The 17,037-nt window shown below is 34.6% G+C and overlaps 1 protein-coding gene and 1 long non-coding RNA gene across 7 annotated transcripts in view; one reads left to right on the top strand and one right to left on the bottom strand.

Annotated features, from left to right (window-relative positions):
* On the top strand, positions 1-13,623 carry LOC106172764 (uncharacterized). Its single transcript, XM_013553643.2, has 17 exons — positions 1-286; positions 1,725-1,860; positions 3,089-3,386; positions 3,778-3,939; positions 4,200-4,287; positions 4,566-4,690; positions 4,953-5,011; positions 5,513-5,582; positions 5,770-5,854; positions 6,012-6,087; positions 9,078-9,149; positions 9,396-9,506; positions 10,875-11,035; positions 11,189-11,339; positions 11,550-11,623; positions 12,108-12,212; positions 12,500-13,623. Exons 1-17 carry the CDS (start codon positions 26-28, stop codon positions 12,629-12,631), a joined length of 2,166 nt encoding a protein of 721 aa, XP_013409097.2. The 5' UTR covers positions 1-25; the 3' UTR covers positions 12,632-13,623.
* Positions 11,657-17,037, bottom strand: part of LOC147764891 (uncharacterized) — a 13,957-nt gene continuing 8,576 nt past the window's right edge. For all 6 annotated transcript variants that reach the window (XR_015331978.1, XR_015331977.1, XR_015331979.1 and 3 more), the window contains one exon: positions 11,657-11,965. This is a non-coding gene — a long non-coding RNA (uncharacterized LOC147764891). The remainder of the gene's footprint in view (positions 11,966-17,037) is intronic.

Below are 17,037 nucleotides of genomic sequence, written 5' to 3' on the forward strand. Positions count from 1 at the left end.
CACGCGGAACTTGTTTGTTGACAGTATGGCGGCTGCTGCTGTCACTTCGCGCCTCTCTCCAGTAGACTTTTCACCCGAAAAAAATACTGAAGAAAATGATGCTGGAAATGAAGACCCTGCTGATTGTTCCATCGATTCAAGCATCCTCTCCGGCGCTAAGTTTGCTGAAAGCCAAGCGTTTAAGAACAAAAAGGGCAAACACACCACGGTCACTCCGCTGATCATTGATTTCAGACGTTTGCTGCAGAGTTCAAAACTTGGTGAAACTATCGATATAATACCTGGGGTAAGGCAGCTGTGTTAGAAAAAAATTTCGATGCTTTATTTATTAAGAGTTTTTTTGTTTTTTTTTATCCAGGGCTGTGGTTCAAGATGATCGATATTTTAATCTAAAACTTTATTAAGTGTATTGAAGGGAGATGTTTTCCTGACGCTGTCACTTCGAAGCACATTTGTACTTGTTTGAAGGGTGGCTGTGGGGGGAGGGCTGAAAGAGAAAAGATGGAATAAATACCTTTGTTTTTTATCATTGGTGAATTAATTTAAATCTTTAAACATTATTTTGAAAGTCTAACAGTAATTGCAAATATTTAGCCAATGGGACTTTATTTTAAAAAGTGCTTTCCCGTTTTTATGTACTGACGCTAAAACTTTATTAAGTGTATTGAAGGGAGATGTTTTCCTGACGCTGTCACTTCGAAGCACATTTGTACTTGTTTGAAGGGTGGCTGTGGGGGGAGGGCTGAAAGAGAAAAGATGGAATAAATACCTTTGTTTTTTATCATTGGTGAATTAATTTAAATCTTTAAACATTATTTTGAAAGTCTAACAGTAATTGCAAATATTTAGCCAATGGGACTTTATTTTAAAAAGTGCTTTCCCGTTTTTATGTACTGACGCAGAGAAGTGTCTGTACACATTGCCATCACTACCCTCCATCTATCGATGTCACCTGAGATGAGGGCAGGGGATCGGAATCCATTCACATTTCTTGTTCCCACAACAGGGAAGCAATATTATCATTTTGCTTCAAACTCATTTTTAGTGGCCATATTGTGCCTTAATTACTGGTAGAATGCAGGCAAAGTTTTTAAATGGACATGAACTGATTCTTCCTTTCATTTTAAAATAGTTTTAAAAAATTTGCCTTTGTGAACACTGTATCATCGAAATGATGAATCTGTTTCAGGTAAAACCTGCTTGGGTTAATTGTTAGGCTAAATTCAGGTCAAGTTAAAAATTGGTCATGACCGTCCAATTACTGTATAGTTCCGATTAAAAAATCTTTTCCTACAAACATCATGTTCTTAGTTACATGCAATATACAGATTTAGAACATATTTAAATGTGTTGTATGCATATTTGTAAGCCAGCATTGGTTTGCATGTTAAAAGATGCACACACTGGATGTGTTCAGATAAAAGTTATCAGTCCAACAGAATTGATGTATCTCAGCAGGGATTTTCACTAATTAAGGCACAGTCAATGCAATCACCTCAATTATCTGGAATGTCCCCTTGTAACTTAAAATACGTGGGTAAGGTCAAGAAAACATTGTGTTCTATGATGTTGTTCATGTTGTTTTGCGAGAGGGCGTGCCGGACAATTAAGCTGATTACATTGACTGAGCCTCAGCAAGAATCCCCACTGAGATAGATCAATCCTGCTGGACTGATAACTTTAAATCTGAACACAGCCATACACATACAGAATTTGTCTTTCAGGTCCCCAACAAAGAACTTCTCCATGCAGTTGTTGGTCTGTATTCTGTATCTTTGTCTGAAATGACACCTGATGTATTATATTCTACAGTGTGTGAAAAATGGGCAAGAACAATTGTGCTAATCAGAGATATTAAAGGTAGGATGTTTGATATGACTAGGTGAATTGTTTTGTGGCAAATACAGTTATTTATGGATATGAAATGTGACTTTTGATATCATTTACTGTTTGTTTGATATTAAGATAATTTTGAAATTCTATTTGTTGTTGTGGCAATACAGGTTTTGAAAGTGACTGTGTAAGAACCTATGATAACCAATATAAAGTCAGTGATTATAGAATGCCCTCATCACCTTTTGCACCTTCTATTATGATTACTGTAGTCATTATGTCACGAGAATTGTTTTCTAGTAGTAATGCAACAATAGATTGATCTGTGGTAGTAAAAGTCAACTGTGTGTGTCTTTGTTTACTGAGATTAGTGTGAGGTGTTCGATAGTATTGGATAACATTGCATAATTTGTTTGTGTGCTTTCTGCACAGAATAAATCAATGTCTGAGTTCCCTTTTGGAAAACAGTGTAGTTGCTTGCATTTGGTATTGATTTGATACTTAATACTAGAAAAGCACTCAGAGAGTGCAGGCCTCTGCCAAGGCAGCAAAGTCTCCATCCAATGTGGTTTCACCCCTAAATTTTTGATATTTTTGATTATTGATTGATTATTGATCTGGATCACCACCAAAAACCAATCATCTGTTCCTTTGCCCACTTCTGACAGTTCCTGAAAATTTCATCAAAATCAGTCCATAACTTTTTGAGTTATATTGATGACAGACAGACAAACAAACAAACAAACAAACAAACAGGGGTGAAAACATAACCTCCTTGGCGGAAGTAATTAGTGCCTTGTACTAATTGGTATATGATGTCAAACATGTATGAAGACAATGTAAACATTTATTACAAATAACCTTCCTAATTAAGGCAGAAAAACACTCAGAATGTTTGTTTATTTGCCTTTTTTAAACTTTGTTAATTATGATTTAATGGTGGGAATCCATATTTGCATACTTTCAATTATGTCAGCAGTAATCATTTTGTAGTGGGTATGCACCAATACAATAAACACCCATCCAATGGAAACATGATTTCACCTGTATATATATATATATATATATATATATATATATATATATATATATATATATATATATATATATATATATATATATATATATATATATATATATATATATATATATATATATTTTTTTTTTTTTTTTTTTGTTTGTTTGTTTGTTTGTTTCTTTTTTTTTTTTTTTTTCAAATTTTTTATCATCTAAGAATTAATCTGTTGATTTCCAGATGTTCTAGAAGATTTTGAAATTAGAAGACAGAAAAAAAGGAGTGAAACAAATGACCAAAATCTTTCAAACAATAATTCTGAACAAAAAGAAGCATCTGGTGATTCTAAAAAGACAGCTTGTTCTAAAGAAAGTGGGAAGAAGAAAGATAAATCTGATAAAGATGATATTGCAGCAAATGGGGAGATAGAAAAAGAGGACTCTGAAAAAGAGGATATTTATGAAGTGGAGGAAGATAAGCCAAGTATATTTGCACCTGTGTTCAGTGATTCAGAAGATGAGGAGGAAGAGGAAGAAAGGTGAGATGCTATATGATTTGCAAATTTGTATTGATACTGTAGGACTTCTGGTATTTACTTATACTATGAAAAGACAAATATTAATACTCAGCTGTACAGAGAGATCAAGATAAAATTATAATAATTAAATATCCAGTACAGAATATCAGCGAAACTATAAACTTATTTTTTCAAATGTGTTTAAAATTACCCTTACTTTTAATCATCATCATCATCATCATTATTATTATTATTATTATTATTATTATTAATTTATTCTAAAATACTGTGAAATGGCCAAGGTACAATTTATTAGGGGTTTATTGCAACATTTGTCGGCTAATTCTTGATGATTTTTGAAGTGAACATATCAATTTTGAAAATATAATCTGCATTTTCCTGTACTTATTAGTGATGAAGAGGAGGAAGATTACTCAAAGGGCATCAATCATTTTTTACAACTGGTACAAGAGAGAAAGAAGATCAGGGATAGTCATGAAGGACCATATGATGTGAACCATGTAGGCATAGAAAACAGACTAGTAGCATGTGCAACATTTGAGAAGAAATTTTGGTGAGTTCTCCATTATTAAAGGTTATAAACAGGTTGTTATTGCATTTTTCATGATATACAAGTGCTAGTGATATTTTCATCAGATGCATTCAAAATGAAAGTTGCCATATTGTCTTTAAGAAGTGCTTAAATTTTGAAATACATTTTACAAAAAAAATCAGTTTGGTTGTTACACATAGTTCTCCAACTGTTAGTTCCTGCTAATGTTTGAGTTATGCACTAAAGATGGCAGAAAGATGATGTGATTATCTTTGTTTCAGCAAACCAGGGGAGCGCGTAGTTCACCTAACATTGGTAGCTGTGCGGCAGAGGTATAGGAAGCATGGTATTGGAAAATACCTCATCCAGGTGTGGTGGTTTACAAATTACAAATAAAATACAATTTTACAATTGTTGTGAAAACATTTACAGTTTTGATTTTATTATGATGCCACTAGCAAGAAGATAGTTATTACTGTCATGATTAGACATTCATACTTATTAAACAGACCTCCATATCATACAAATTACATTTTTTAAAATTGTGTTTAACTGTATATATATTATAAATATCAACTACTTCATCAGACACGCTTTCTTTCAAAAAGTTATGTTTTTTGAACAGTGATAATCTGATGTATTTCCAGCAAATCAAGGACCAGTCAGTTGTGGGCCAGTATGATGCAATAGTGGTCCATGCTGACAACTCCGCCATTGATTTCTTTGAGCGGTATGGTTTCAGTGATGATGTGGTCCTCAACAGCAGATGGGAGTAAGTCATTATTACTGTATTACATGCTGTAATTGGAAAATGGTATTTCCTAAATCATTATATTTTCCAGTTTTATTTCAGTGTTTTTAAACATTAAAGACACTTTTAAAAAAAGTAAAATAAACTAGAGGGTAATTGGGTCTGAAAATTGTTAAAGTCTTTGTCACAGATTATACGTGAATGGATTAAGTGTGTTGTCATTGTTGTTAGCATGTTGCTGAGATTTGGAGTATTTTATTGTCTTGTTTCTGTCTGATTACAGTGAGTTTGCAGAACAGTTCACACAGTGCACATTGATGTCTTATCTTCCACCATTCACTAGTGAGTGTTTTTTGTAGAGAAAATGCAATTGTACATTTAAATATGCTGAACGAATATAAGATCTGACAGTCAAGCTGCTAGATACTCGGACTAAGAGCATAAAAGATGGTTCTAATGACATGTCTGGATGATGTTCAGTGAATGTTAGAAATCTTTTTTATTTCCCAAAACTTTTTAATATTGTATTTCTCATCTTTTTATTTTCCTTTTTTTTTTTCGAGTTTGTGCATGTTCCTTTTTTTCTCATCATTGTCATTGAGAACATAATGACAAATTTATTTAATCAAGGTTTTGGGGTCTAGATAAAAGTAATTAATATATCTTTTGCCATCTAATCTGAGGAACAGTGTAAGTGAAGAAACAAAGTTGGGCACATGTTGTCAGGAAAAGGTTCTGTAGAATGGATGTTTTTGTTAGTAAAAAAAACTTGATCTTATCAATTTTTCTTTCAATTTGTACTGATGATAACATTCTTCTTATGCCACATTTTGTTATTTACAGCTGAAGGAGTCCTTGGCAACAAGAGACCAGAACTGGACATACTGCTGATGGAGCTGGAAATAAAAAAGTGGTAAGTTTGGGGATTTTTTAAGTGACCCACAATGGGCTCACTGTATTTATTTTTTAATTGGAATGTGGGGAAAATGATAAATCATGTTAATTCACCCATGAAGCCAATAGCAAGCTTATATCATCATTTGACACATCCGTATTTACTGTGTATCATGCTTTGATGTTCTGTTATGTATATAAACCAGGCGACACAAGAGTTTAGAAGCTTACCAGGCTGAGATATCATGTATGAACAGGCTGAGGAGTGAGATCATCCACCTTAGAGCTTTAGTAAGTTTGACTTTATTTTAGGTTAGAAATTTGAAAGAAAATGGTACAGAATCATTTTTGGAGCACTAAGAGCTACATTGTACTTATCTGTGAGTTTCCGTACACTGAAAAGAGCATTCATTCATCCATTCATTCATTCAGTCTCTTATCATTAAAGGTGACATCTCAGCAAGATCTCATATCAAGTTTGGTCCAAGAAAATGAATCCCTCGGACATGAAAAGTTCATGCATGGTGAGTACAAAACAACCTTACACATTCAAATATGGTTGAAATTACACATATATTTTTAAAACTTTATATGATAACTGTGCTTATATATTAAATATTCTACCATAGTTTGAAGTTTGTACTAGTAAGTGTAAATGACATACTGTATAAATGTTCCTGGATTTTGTTCTGCTGCACAATAACAGAAGACAAACTCAGTAAGTAATTGTGGTGGTGTGCCAACATCAGACTTAACTTATTTCTTTTAAAGATATTTTTAGAGTGCAGGAATATGTTACTTTTTCCTCAAAACTAGTACTTAAAAAAAAGCATCTGTTTTGCACTTATCTTCCTTGTTTCAGTAACAGTGGTTTCATTTTTTTTTAGTTTGGTGTTGACAAAATACAGCATTTAAGTGGCAAAAATGATTCTAATTTTGGTTTAGATATATGAAGTGTCTGGTGAAGAATAGTTTGGAATGGACTTCTTAGGAAGCATTTAAAGTTGTATTGATCGTGTTAAACTGTTTTCAACAACTTGATCATACATCTTCAGGGACAATTCCATACCTTTATTTTAATTGATTCGTCAAGAACATGCAAACATTTTACAAGAACTAGTTATTGTTTTTTTTATTCAAATAAAATGCCTATTATAATTTTTGTTAAAAGCCCAGTTTCATATAACGATAACAATGTAGAGAATCACTGATGTTTAGCAGAGTATTGTTATGTAAATTGCTTTGCATGTTTGCTTTGGTCCACAAGACACCTTTGCATTCATGGTTATATTGTAATAAGAATCCCATGAAACTAGCTTTAATGGATCGAGCAAATATTCTTACCTTCTGAATAGTTAATTGTTAGCATTGCAAATAATGTGTAGAGCTGTAAGAGCAAGTCAACCAGTCTAGGGTACCACTCATTTAGTAAGATGAAATGATAATGGGGATCATCCAAGATACCACAAAAACTTTTGCCTTTGTGTGAAATAGAACAATATTTTGCTGGATTTGGAGGACACTGGAGTCAGATATAATGGCAGACAAGCAAGTGCACTGAGGTAATGAATAAAAATTCAGAGAATTTTTCCACAGCTTTTTTTTCTGGCTATTTTCTCTTCAAAGTTTTGAAGAATTATAACCCACATTGTAGTGCACAACAGAATGAGCTCACCATAGTTTGTGCACTGCTTTTGTATTGTTTTCTAAGATGACATTCCTAGAGCTTGAACCTTATTGCTAAGAAGTTTATCCCACCTCAAGGGTTCTTGCATGTTTTCTTGTCTCATAATTTTTAAAACATCACTAGGTGCCAAGAGCCTTTACATCAGAAAATGATACAGTTAAAAGGATGTTTTTGGCTAATACATGGTTCTGAATACATAAATTGTATACTTATATTGATAGTCCTAGAAGTAAATCCAGAAAATTCTGAGTAATACACACACAAAATTAAAGAAAAATAGTTAATTTTCTTTTTCTGTTTTTGGCAGGGAATTTCAGTAGGATTTGCACATCTGAATAAACATATACACCTTGATGACTTGTATTGTAACTGTTACATAATACACTGATACTAAAAGCCAATACCTTTACAAATTTCCATTAATTGGATAATTTGGTGATCAGTTTGGTAAATTATGGACCCTGTTATTGACTTAATCCAGGGCACTCCATATCTGGTTAAGATGTATGTTTACTTTGGATAAACAGTGAATGAAAATTGTTGGTCAAATCATAACACCCAGCTCTGTCATGTCAACCATTTATGAGGGCTGTGACCAGAGGTCATTGATGGAATTTTGTATTGATATGGCCATTAGTACCCGAGTTATAATGAAAGTTCACAGTCTAGGCAGGCATTAAAGTCTGGGTAACTGTTTGAGCTGGTACTCGGTATGTAGTTACAGTGTTTTGGACTGTCATTGTCCTGGCGTAAGGGATAATTGCTGTTTGTGACTTGGAGCTGCAGATTTGGAATTGCAGTCATTGAATTAATGACTTTAACCACAATTTCATGGTCTGATTGTAAAAAAAACCTCATGTAATTATAAACTATGGACAGTTTGGGCAGCTTTCATCCAGACCTTGTGCTGTTTACATACAGGCTCTTTTTCTTGACCATAAATATTAAAATATTGTAGAAATGTGCTCTTGACAATCTTCATCACGTACAGAAAGTGCTAAACAGGCAGGTGAAGAGAATTGTGGTTTGCAATTCATGGTGCTCACAGCAAGCATATTTCAATCAGTCTATGAAATTGCAGTTAAAGTAATTCATTCAGGGATCTCAATCACAAAGCTGTGGCTCCAAGTCACAAATAGCAATTTGGTTTATAAGGCCTGTCACAAGGGTTTGGCAGATGATTCTATTGATTTATTATTACATAACTTACACTGCAGCATAAGCTGGTAACAGTGTAAATACAGTATAATATAAAACCAGTGAATGTCACATACGTCAACACACAGCTAAGAACTTCATTGTACATAATGACAGTGTGCAAACACATAGTATAAGAGCAGTACACTTCATAACAATAGACACAACAAGTCTGGCACAAACCAATTGCAAGTGAAGGCAACTGAAACTTATCCTCAGAAATGTAACTTACGTAATATTAATTTCAGTGCAGACATTTTGACATGGAAGAAAGGATAGAATTAGAAACAATTTAGGTTATTTTCAGATTTTTGTTTGCTGTATGCTTGAATATCTTGTTGTGTCAATCAATGAATATGTTTATGTGTTAATATGCTTTCTAACAATTTTGTGCATGTTTGCGTACACATGCATTTATTTGTATGCCTGGGGATAATTTAACAGCTGGCCACTAAATGGACTGTTGGAAATTCAAGCTTCACCTTTGCAAACAAAAAGTCATGTTTGTGACAACAAAAAGTATATGTGCCCTGTTGTCCTTGAGCTGCAGTGACTTGTCTAAATAGTGTGAATGCATTTCATAAGAAATTATTGATTTTTTCTTTGTGAATGATTTTACTGTGCTTTCAGAACGCGAGTTCTTGGAGTACCGTCTTGCAGTAGCCAAGGCAGCTGTCAGCAAAGCATCAGATGACAACTCAGGTAGGTGTTCATTGCACACATCTTCTCTAGGTGGAAATTTATATATCAAATGGAATGTGTGGCAACTTTGTAGGAAGCAGGCAGTGAGATGAGAAGGAAGCTTTAAAAAAGTTCTGTCTGTTGACAACTTTTGACATATTATGGCAATTAACCAAAACAACTGATATGCACAACAAAGTATTTGGAAGCCTGAACATTAATTTTCTTTGTTAAAAAACTTATCCTTAACCTGCTGTTGCTGTGCAGGTGACGAAGGCGACATCTCTGTAGACCAACTGATAGCAGACATGGAGAAGGAACTGCAGTTCAGAAATCTGATGGACAGAAAGGAGTCTGATGCATTTGATGGAGGATTTGGTGAGTATGTAGAAATACATGGGAAAAACAGTAGTAATGGCTCTGAGCTTAGTGAGAGAGGCATTGTAATTTGAAGTCAGTTCATCATTGTGCTCCAAGCACTTTATTTCCAATATTGATGACTGAAGTGATAGAAATACAAATCAGTGCAACATGATTAACCTGAAGCTCTCTACAGGTATATGTTAATCAAAAACAAGCATGGTGGTCCATGATTACTATATGTAAAAAATTGAATTAATTGTAATTAATGTAAAAATCAGTTTGATAAGACTTGTCCTCATTTCATCTGGAAAGGCCAAACCTAGACTACCAGTACAGCAGTGACACCTTGGCGTCATATTTGATCAAATGATATCAATAGGTGTCATGAAATTCTCCCCTCCTAAACACTATATACACAAGAGATTTTCTTGACCAATATTTAATTTTTTTTTTACAGCTTATTGTTTGCAATCTCATGTGGTAACAATTTTACATCCAGTTTCATTGTTTTAAAAGAAGCATATTTATCATTCGCTTTCACAGTATGTATTGTACTCTCAGGATTTCTTGCACTGTATAATTTTTACTTTGCATTGAGGCAGGTGATGTGAAACCTGCATGCGGTAAAATTCTCTGATTGTGTCTACCTTCATTGATCACAGTATTGACAAGCAGGGATACTGGCTCATAGCTGTTATATGTATTGATCCAAAATCAACACTTGAAGATTAAATGTCAAAAGATGCTTTCTGCAAAATAAGCTTGGTCAAAGAATAATCTAGTGTCAGTTTTCTTCCCTTAAGAATAATGAAATATGTCTATCTTATAAAGAAGGCTCTAGGGAAATACAAATACTATTATAAGTCTACAGTTTGAAGCATATACCAGTTTTAATAAATGTAACTAGAATAAACAGTAAATAATAAACTTGCCATTCCCCTCACCATGTTTTAATCAGTGAAGTTGATTACAAAATGTTAAGTAGTAATTTGATATACTTATGTTAAATATTTAGAAGATGCTGTGACTGCCAGAAATGAATTATAATTTATCAATCTGCACCAGACCAAGAAATATTTATTTATTTATTCATTAACCCTTTTCTATCACTACATTCTAGAAGCACCATAAAATCTTTGAATAAATTTCTGTTCATCTCTCAGTGCAGTGGCTGAGATGAAATGATGTGCTAGTTGAGATCTTGACTTCAAACCTAAAGTTGTGTCATGATTGCTGGGTCACATTCATGGTTTAACTGACAATCAATACTTACTCTTCATCAATTCATTATCATGTGTGGTCTGCTTTATGTTCACTTCAGTAAACCTGACTCAGGGGAGTTAAATAATCACGTTTGTTATATATATTATTTTTATATTTCAGACTCGTCTCGGTATGTAGTGACACCAGAGGGAGGCACCAATGAGCCCTATGACCATGGCAGAGACATTGCAGAATTTCACAGACTGACAGAAGACTTCAAAGCAGGGATAGGGAAAGATAAAGACATGCCAGGAAAGTGTGAGGTTACAATGATTTCCAAGGTAAAGAAATAAAGCAGAGTTTGATAACAGGAGATTTAAAATTTGATGTGATTATAAGTGTGTTACTCCTTTATTTATTTGTTTGTTTGCTAGGTAATTATTTTAGCTTGTTTCTTGCTTATTTTATTTTACATTTTTAACTGTTTCCTTCAGACTTTCCTCACTCAGAATGTCCATGAGAGGTATGAAATGAGACTGCAGCATTTAAAGGACCCCACATTTAAAATGAGACTGTATTTCTGTGGCAGTTTGGAGCACCCAGAAAGAATTCAAGAGATAATGAAGAATGGTTTCTCAGAAGAAGGTTTGTTTTCAAAAGTTTGTTTAAAATATGACGATTTTTTTTAATGTTTCTTTGAAGTGTATTGCTAAAATTGCACATACTGTATGTATGCAAATTATGTTTTGATACATGTAGGTTTATTACTGTCTATTAGATGGAATTAATGTGTATGAATATTTTTGTATTCTGATATATTTACACCATTGCAAAATAAAACTGTTTTTTCTTCAGATTTTTCTCATGGTGAATATGGCCGAGGTCTGTATTTCTCTCAGTTCCCATCAAAAGCAGCTCAGTTTTCAGCAGTAAGTACTTTTATTATCAAACAGACAACTGGTTTTTACCAAGGTATTATTGAATAGAGCTAAACAAAACATAAAACTTAACATAACCACAAACTGTAAATGAGAGTAAACATATAGCTATTTCTATCTCATCCTATACTTCAGTCTGGTAGAACGTGGGGGCACTTGAGGATTTTGCAACCAATTCTCTTTACTCCCATCTGTGGTCTGTTTTGCTGCTCAATTTCAGCCCAGTCCAATCTGTGATGTTATTCTCCCATCTCTTTTTTGTTCTGCCTCGTCTTCTTCCTCGTATTGTTCCTTGCAAAACTGTTTATGCAAGTCCTGTTGCTCCTGTGATATCTATTAGAAAACAAAAATTGTGTTACATATAGAATACAATCAAAAATCTGTTCAAATAAACTATTTTAAAATTCACAAAAAAAAAACATCTCTCCAGTGAGTGTGTATTTTAGAAAATTATTGGGTAACGTATTACTTTCAGCTTGGCAAGATGATACTTGCTGAAGTCGCATTGGGAAAGACAGAGAGTGTCCTAAAGAAAGATAGAGCCAGGGTATTTCCTCCCAGAGGGTTTGATTCCATAGTGGTCAGTAAACTGTGTTATTATGTGTTTTATGATCAACACTTATGTATCATATTTTACATACATAATGTGCATTTAAAGTACCCCAATTCTTTTGTGGTGTTAGATTCCAAAATCATAGTATGAAATCACAAAGCCAGAATAAAGAGATACATAATCATTCTTACAAATTATGACTTATTTGCAATGAAAATTTTGTTCTGTGTAAATGATGATAATTTCAGAAAGCTAAGGATTCTCTAAAGCATACAGTTCAGAAATCAGTTGGACAGTGTACATAATATTTTCAGGTCCCAGGCAGACTAGCACCAAGTGAGGGAGCACCCCTTTCTGGCACCCCCAGTCTCAACCAAGAATATGTTATCTTTGATGCAAATCAGGCAGTACCACTGAATATGATAGAGTTCACAACCACAGCATAGACATAGGCAGACTTGGGCAGTACCATTGAATATTATTAGAGTTTACATAGATGAACTCAGGCACTACCACTGAGTATGATAGAGTTCACAACCACAGCATAGACATAGACTTGGACAGTTCCACTGAAAATTATAAGAGTTTACAACCTTAGCATAGACATGGATGAACTCAGGCACTACCACTGAACATGATTAGAGTTTACAACCACAGCATAGACATAGAAAGAATCAGGCACATATAATATAAGTGTTGTTGTTAGAGAGAATATTTAAGACCTTCATACATCGATTGTATGTGAAAAAAAAATTGAAAAGGAGCAATGGGTACATGAAGAAACCTTGCCTCTTTTTGTATATTCGATTAGTCATGTAATACACAATTTTATGATTAACAGAGGAATTTTGTTAATTAAATGTTGTAATGTTTTCTAACACTATTTACATTGATAGTTGAAAATTATGTAAATACAGTGTACAAGTGTTAATGTTTATGATTAAAATACAAAAACACCTGTCCTTTTAACATACAAGTGGCTTAGGACAATGCAACACTTTTATTATTTGTTGAAATACGTAGGTTTATAACAATGATGAAAAAGTAATGCCTCATAGTCCTAGCTTAAAAACATTTTGTTTTATTGATAGAAAACACATTTAGTCTCTTTAAAACCAATTTACTTTTTTGCCAATTTTATTATTATTGTTATATGTATATATTAAATTTTAATGGTAAGTGTAAGTACAGATGCTTTTTGGATGTTGTGCTGTTATAAATGGGATGAAAGCTAACTGTCCTGAACAAAACGCTCATTTTTTTCTTACAATAGTAAATTTTGTTGATGTATTAGATGATCTTTAACCAAGGACAAAATTTAATATGTACATGTGTGTGCATGTGTTGATTAAACACTGAATAGAAACCTGTTAATATTTTTTTAATATTAACCATTTAGCTTGTATAAAATGTTTTGTATATAAAATTCATTCATTAATTCAGTGTTTTGTCTCTTCTGTTATATCGTATGTTATTTTCCTATTCCAACTGAGCAAAATAACAGATAGCTTACCAATGAAAGAACGATGTCAAATATCACCCCAACCCACTTCCACCCCAGAGAAAAGGGAAAAATTATCTAAGAAATTATCTAGGAAAAATATCTCTGTCATCTTATTTCTATTCAAATTGATTGATCTACTACATCTTCACTTAAAATCTTTCTTCATTCCGACCGGTGTCATCAGTGGCGGATTTAGAGGGGGGGAGGAGGGGTCAGATGGGTCCTGACCCCCCCCCCCCCCCCCCTTCGGTTTCTGAAAAATATATCGCACCTCTTGAAATTAGAATTTTGACTCATTAAAAGTTTAGTTCTAAACCGTACAAAAGGACACTGTTTGCTCTCCAAAAGACCAAAAAAAATTTTCGGAGTCCTTCAGCAGGGCCTCAACCCCACACCAAGGGGGCTATGGTCGGCTTCGCATCAGAGCCCCCCGTCCCCTCCATGGCCGTAGCCTGAGCAAAATGCCAGGGGGGGGCAGTAAGCGGACACGAGGGGGCAAAGCCCCCTGAGTGGGGAGGTTGTGGGAGGGGGTGTCCCACGGTGTGGAAAAATTTTAAAAACTGTATGTATAATACTGCATTCTGGTGCATTTTAACTGTTATTTATTGCTCAATCAGAAGTCAGAAATTGCGATTATTTTTTTTGCACCTCAAATCCCAGGGGGGGGGGCAGCTGCCCCCCCTGCCCCCGGAGGCTACGGCCCTGCCCTCCCCCCCATTCAAATAATCCTGAATCAGCCCCTGGTAACGTATGTATCATGTGAATATTTTTTACAAATCGTTTGAAGACAATTCCTTGGCTCAACAGAAGTTTGAGACAGCTAACAGTTATTAAAAACATAGGTAGCGTATGTATCGATGGATATCAAAATCGGTATGACAATGTAACAAAGGGGAATGTGCAACGTAGAAACAAACGTGCCCGCATGCATGACGCCGCACGCACTCACCTATTTGCGCCGACGGACAACTAACAACGTAAACAACAACAACAATCTACACGCAATTTGGTAACGTTTGTATCGATACATACATAGACTCTACATTACCGATACATTGTTGTTGTTTACGTTGTTTGTTGTCCGTCGGCGCAACTATGTGAATGCGTGAGACGGCATACATGCACCCACGTTTGTTTTGACGTCGGAAATTCCTCTTTGTTAGATTGTCATACAGAGTTTATTATCCATTGATACATACATTACCTTTGTTTTTAAGAACTGTTAGCTGCTTCCAACTTCTGATGAGTCAACACCTATTTTTTACTGTATATTAGGTTACAATATAAAACGGAACAAAAGAGGGAAGTTGTCTTCAAACTGTTTGTAAAAATTAGCCACATGATACATGAAATTAGAATTTTGACTAGCTGAATCATAGTTCTTAATCGTACCAAAATGGCACCGTTCAGCGGACCTCCCCCCCCCCCCCCCCCCCCCCCCCCCCCTCAACACTAATCCTGGATCCGCCCCTGTGTCATGGTCTCAGACCGTCGTGGATTGAACTATAAAATCAATTGTAGGCCTATAGCTTATTGGAGAATGTCTAAAATTTTAATTGTAACATATGGGAATAATCAATCAATTGAATATCAATACAGCAAAGATCAAATTTGATTTAAAGAAGTTGTTTTGCCGCGATCGTTATTACAAGGTTGTGCCTTGACCGTCTTCGTTTATATTCCATAAAACTATACTTTGTATGTATTAATGTCATTATCAAATCTTTTACAACAAAAAGAATAAGTAATAAAATTGGAAATAAAATGCTGTTCCTTCAATGCAGTATTATTTTTCACAGGCCCCATAGAACAGTGTAAGTACAACGGTCCGATCACAGAACACTCTACTCACAACCACCCAGGCATTTATATTCAGGAGAGTAAATAATATTTTAATATATAAGTTTTGTACAAGAGGTCGGTAAAAATCACCTTCAACGTTTGCTTTCGGTCACGCAGTCTATCTCAGATTGATATCAAGAAGACTGTCGGCCAGGTGATATATAATATAAAAGTCCAAGAATGTTGCGTAAGATTTCTACAGTAGTTTACCTCTTAAAAGAGTTTCTAATATTTATATATTAATACCAAGCCGATAAACATCTTCGGTTTAATATCAAAATAATTGTTCTAAAGAATGAGAAATCAAAATATGATGGTAAGCTTGGTTTTTCAGCTAATGGTATACATAAACCACATATATACACTTTTTCCCTAAATATATTGCCGTTTTGGCGAAATCAACTACCTGCTTTCAACCCTCGCGATCTATAGCGCCATTGTCTTATTTAGAGCATAACTCGAATTCTGGTCATTTTTATCTACTTACCCCCAAAAAAATCCATCATAAAATCAATACTATCCGCTCTTGCAGAGTGACTCACAGAACGTGATGCCATATCGTACACTACCTGAGATAACCTCTAGTGGCAGATAACGTTGGACACGAGACAATATCAGCTCTTACCCTTAGGGCTACTTGTTGTTTCTTTTTTATTTCAATGTCGATCAAATTTGGTGTTAGACACATTTTAGAAAGAAGAAAATCTGGAAATTTACTTGTCACTTAGAGGTTGATAAAATGGAAGATCACGATGAAAGACGTGAGTTTATGTGAATGTGTAAAAAAATAAAAATAAATAAATAAATAAATAAACAATATATGAGTGGAATTTAACGCCCCATTTCCATACATTAGATCGACCTACTTTAGATCGACCTAACTCCCTGGGGGTTCACGCTAAATAGCTGTCAGCCGGGCGGACACGAAAGTTAATTACCCCCTTATAGCTTGTAGTAGGCGGGACGGACATTTAAGTCGGATTGTCTGAAAGTAATCTAGTGAGACTCCCCGCGGGGATAGATCGATCTAAAATCTATGGGAATAGAGCCTAAGTGTCACCTCGCTTTGTTTTAAAGGTAGTCTCACCTATCTTCTTATAGCCGTGTGTGTGTGTGTGTGAGTTTGTGTGTGTGTGTGTGTGTTAACTTCATGCTGTTAAAAAATTTAGATTACAACTTGAGTACTGCTCGTTTCATACAAATCCCCCAACACGAGAATGGAGGTCTCTTCTCTTCTCTTGGAAAAAGACCCATTGTGATAATAAAAACTTGATGCTATCTAAGGAAATCCAGAGTATAAAAAATTGGCTTTTATTCGTCGTTGCTACACCAAGGATGACAAGAAAACATCATTATATATAATTACCACACCCAATGTTGAACCTTGCTGAAAGTCGAGGTATTCATTTGACTCCACCTGAAAAGGCACATTTCACCACAAATAGCACCTTAATAGTGGGTGAGGGATTGAGACGATTAGCCAAAGAATTATCCTTAGATTGAGGT

This window comes from Lingula anatina, chromosome 1, assembly GCF_051362555.1.
Source record: "Lingula anatina isolate TDL-2025a chromosome 1, LinAna3.0, whole genome shotgun sequence".
Taxonomy (NCBI): Eukaryota; Metazoa; Brachiopoda; class Lingulata; order Lingulida; family Lingulidae; genus Lingula; species Lingula anatina.

Bases quoted from the DNA above. Each gene is read 5' to 3' on its own strand.
- LOC106172764 (XM_013553643.2), top strand. From the start codon at position 26: ATGGCGGCTGCTGCTGTCACTTCGCGCCTCTCTCCAGTAGACTTTTCA. The intron at 9,507-10,874 runs GTGAGTATGTAG...TTTATATTTCAG, and splicing joins TGCATTTGATGGAGGATTTG to ACTCGTCTCGGTATGTAGTG. The intron at 11,624-12,107 runs GTAAGTACTTTT...TATTACTTTCAG, and splicing joins AAGCAGCTCAGTTTTCAGCA to CTTGGCAAGATGATACTTGC.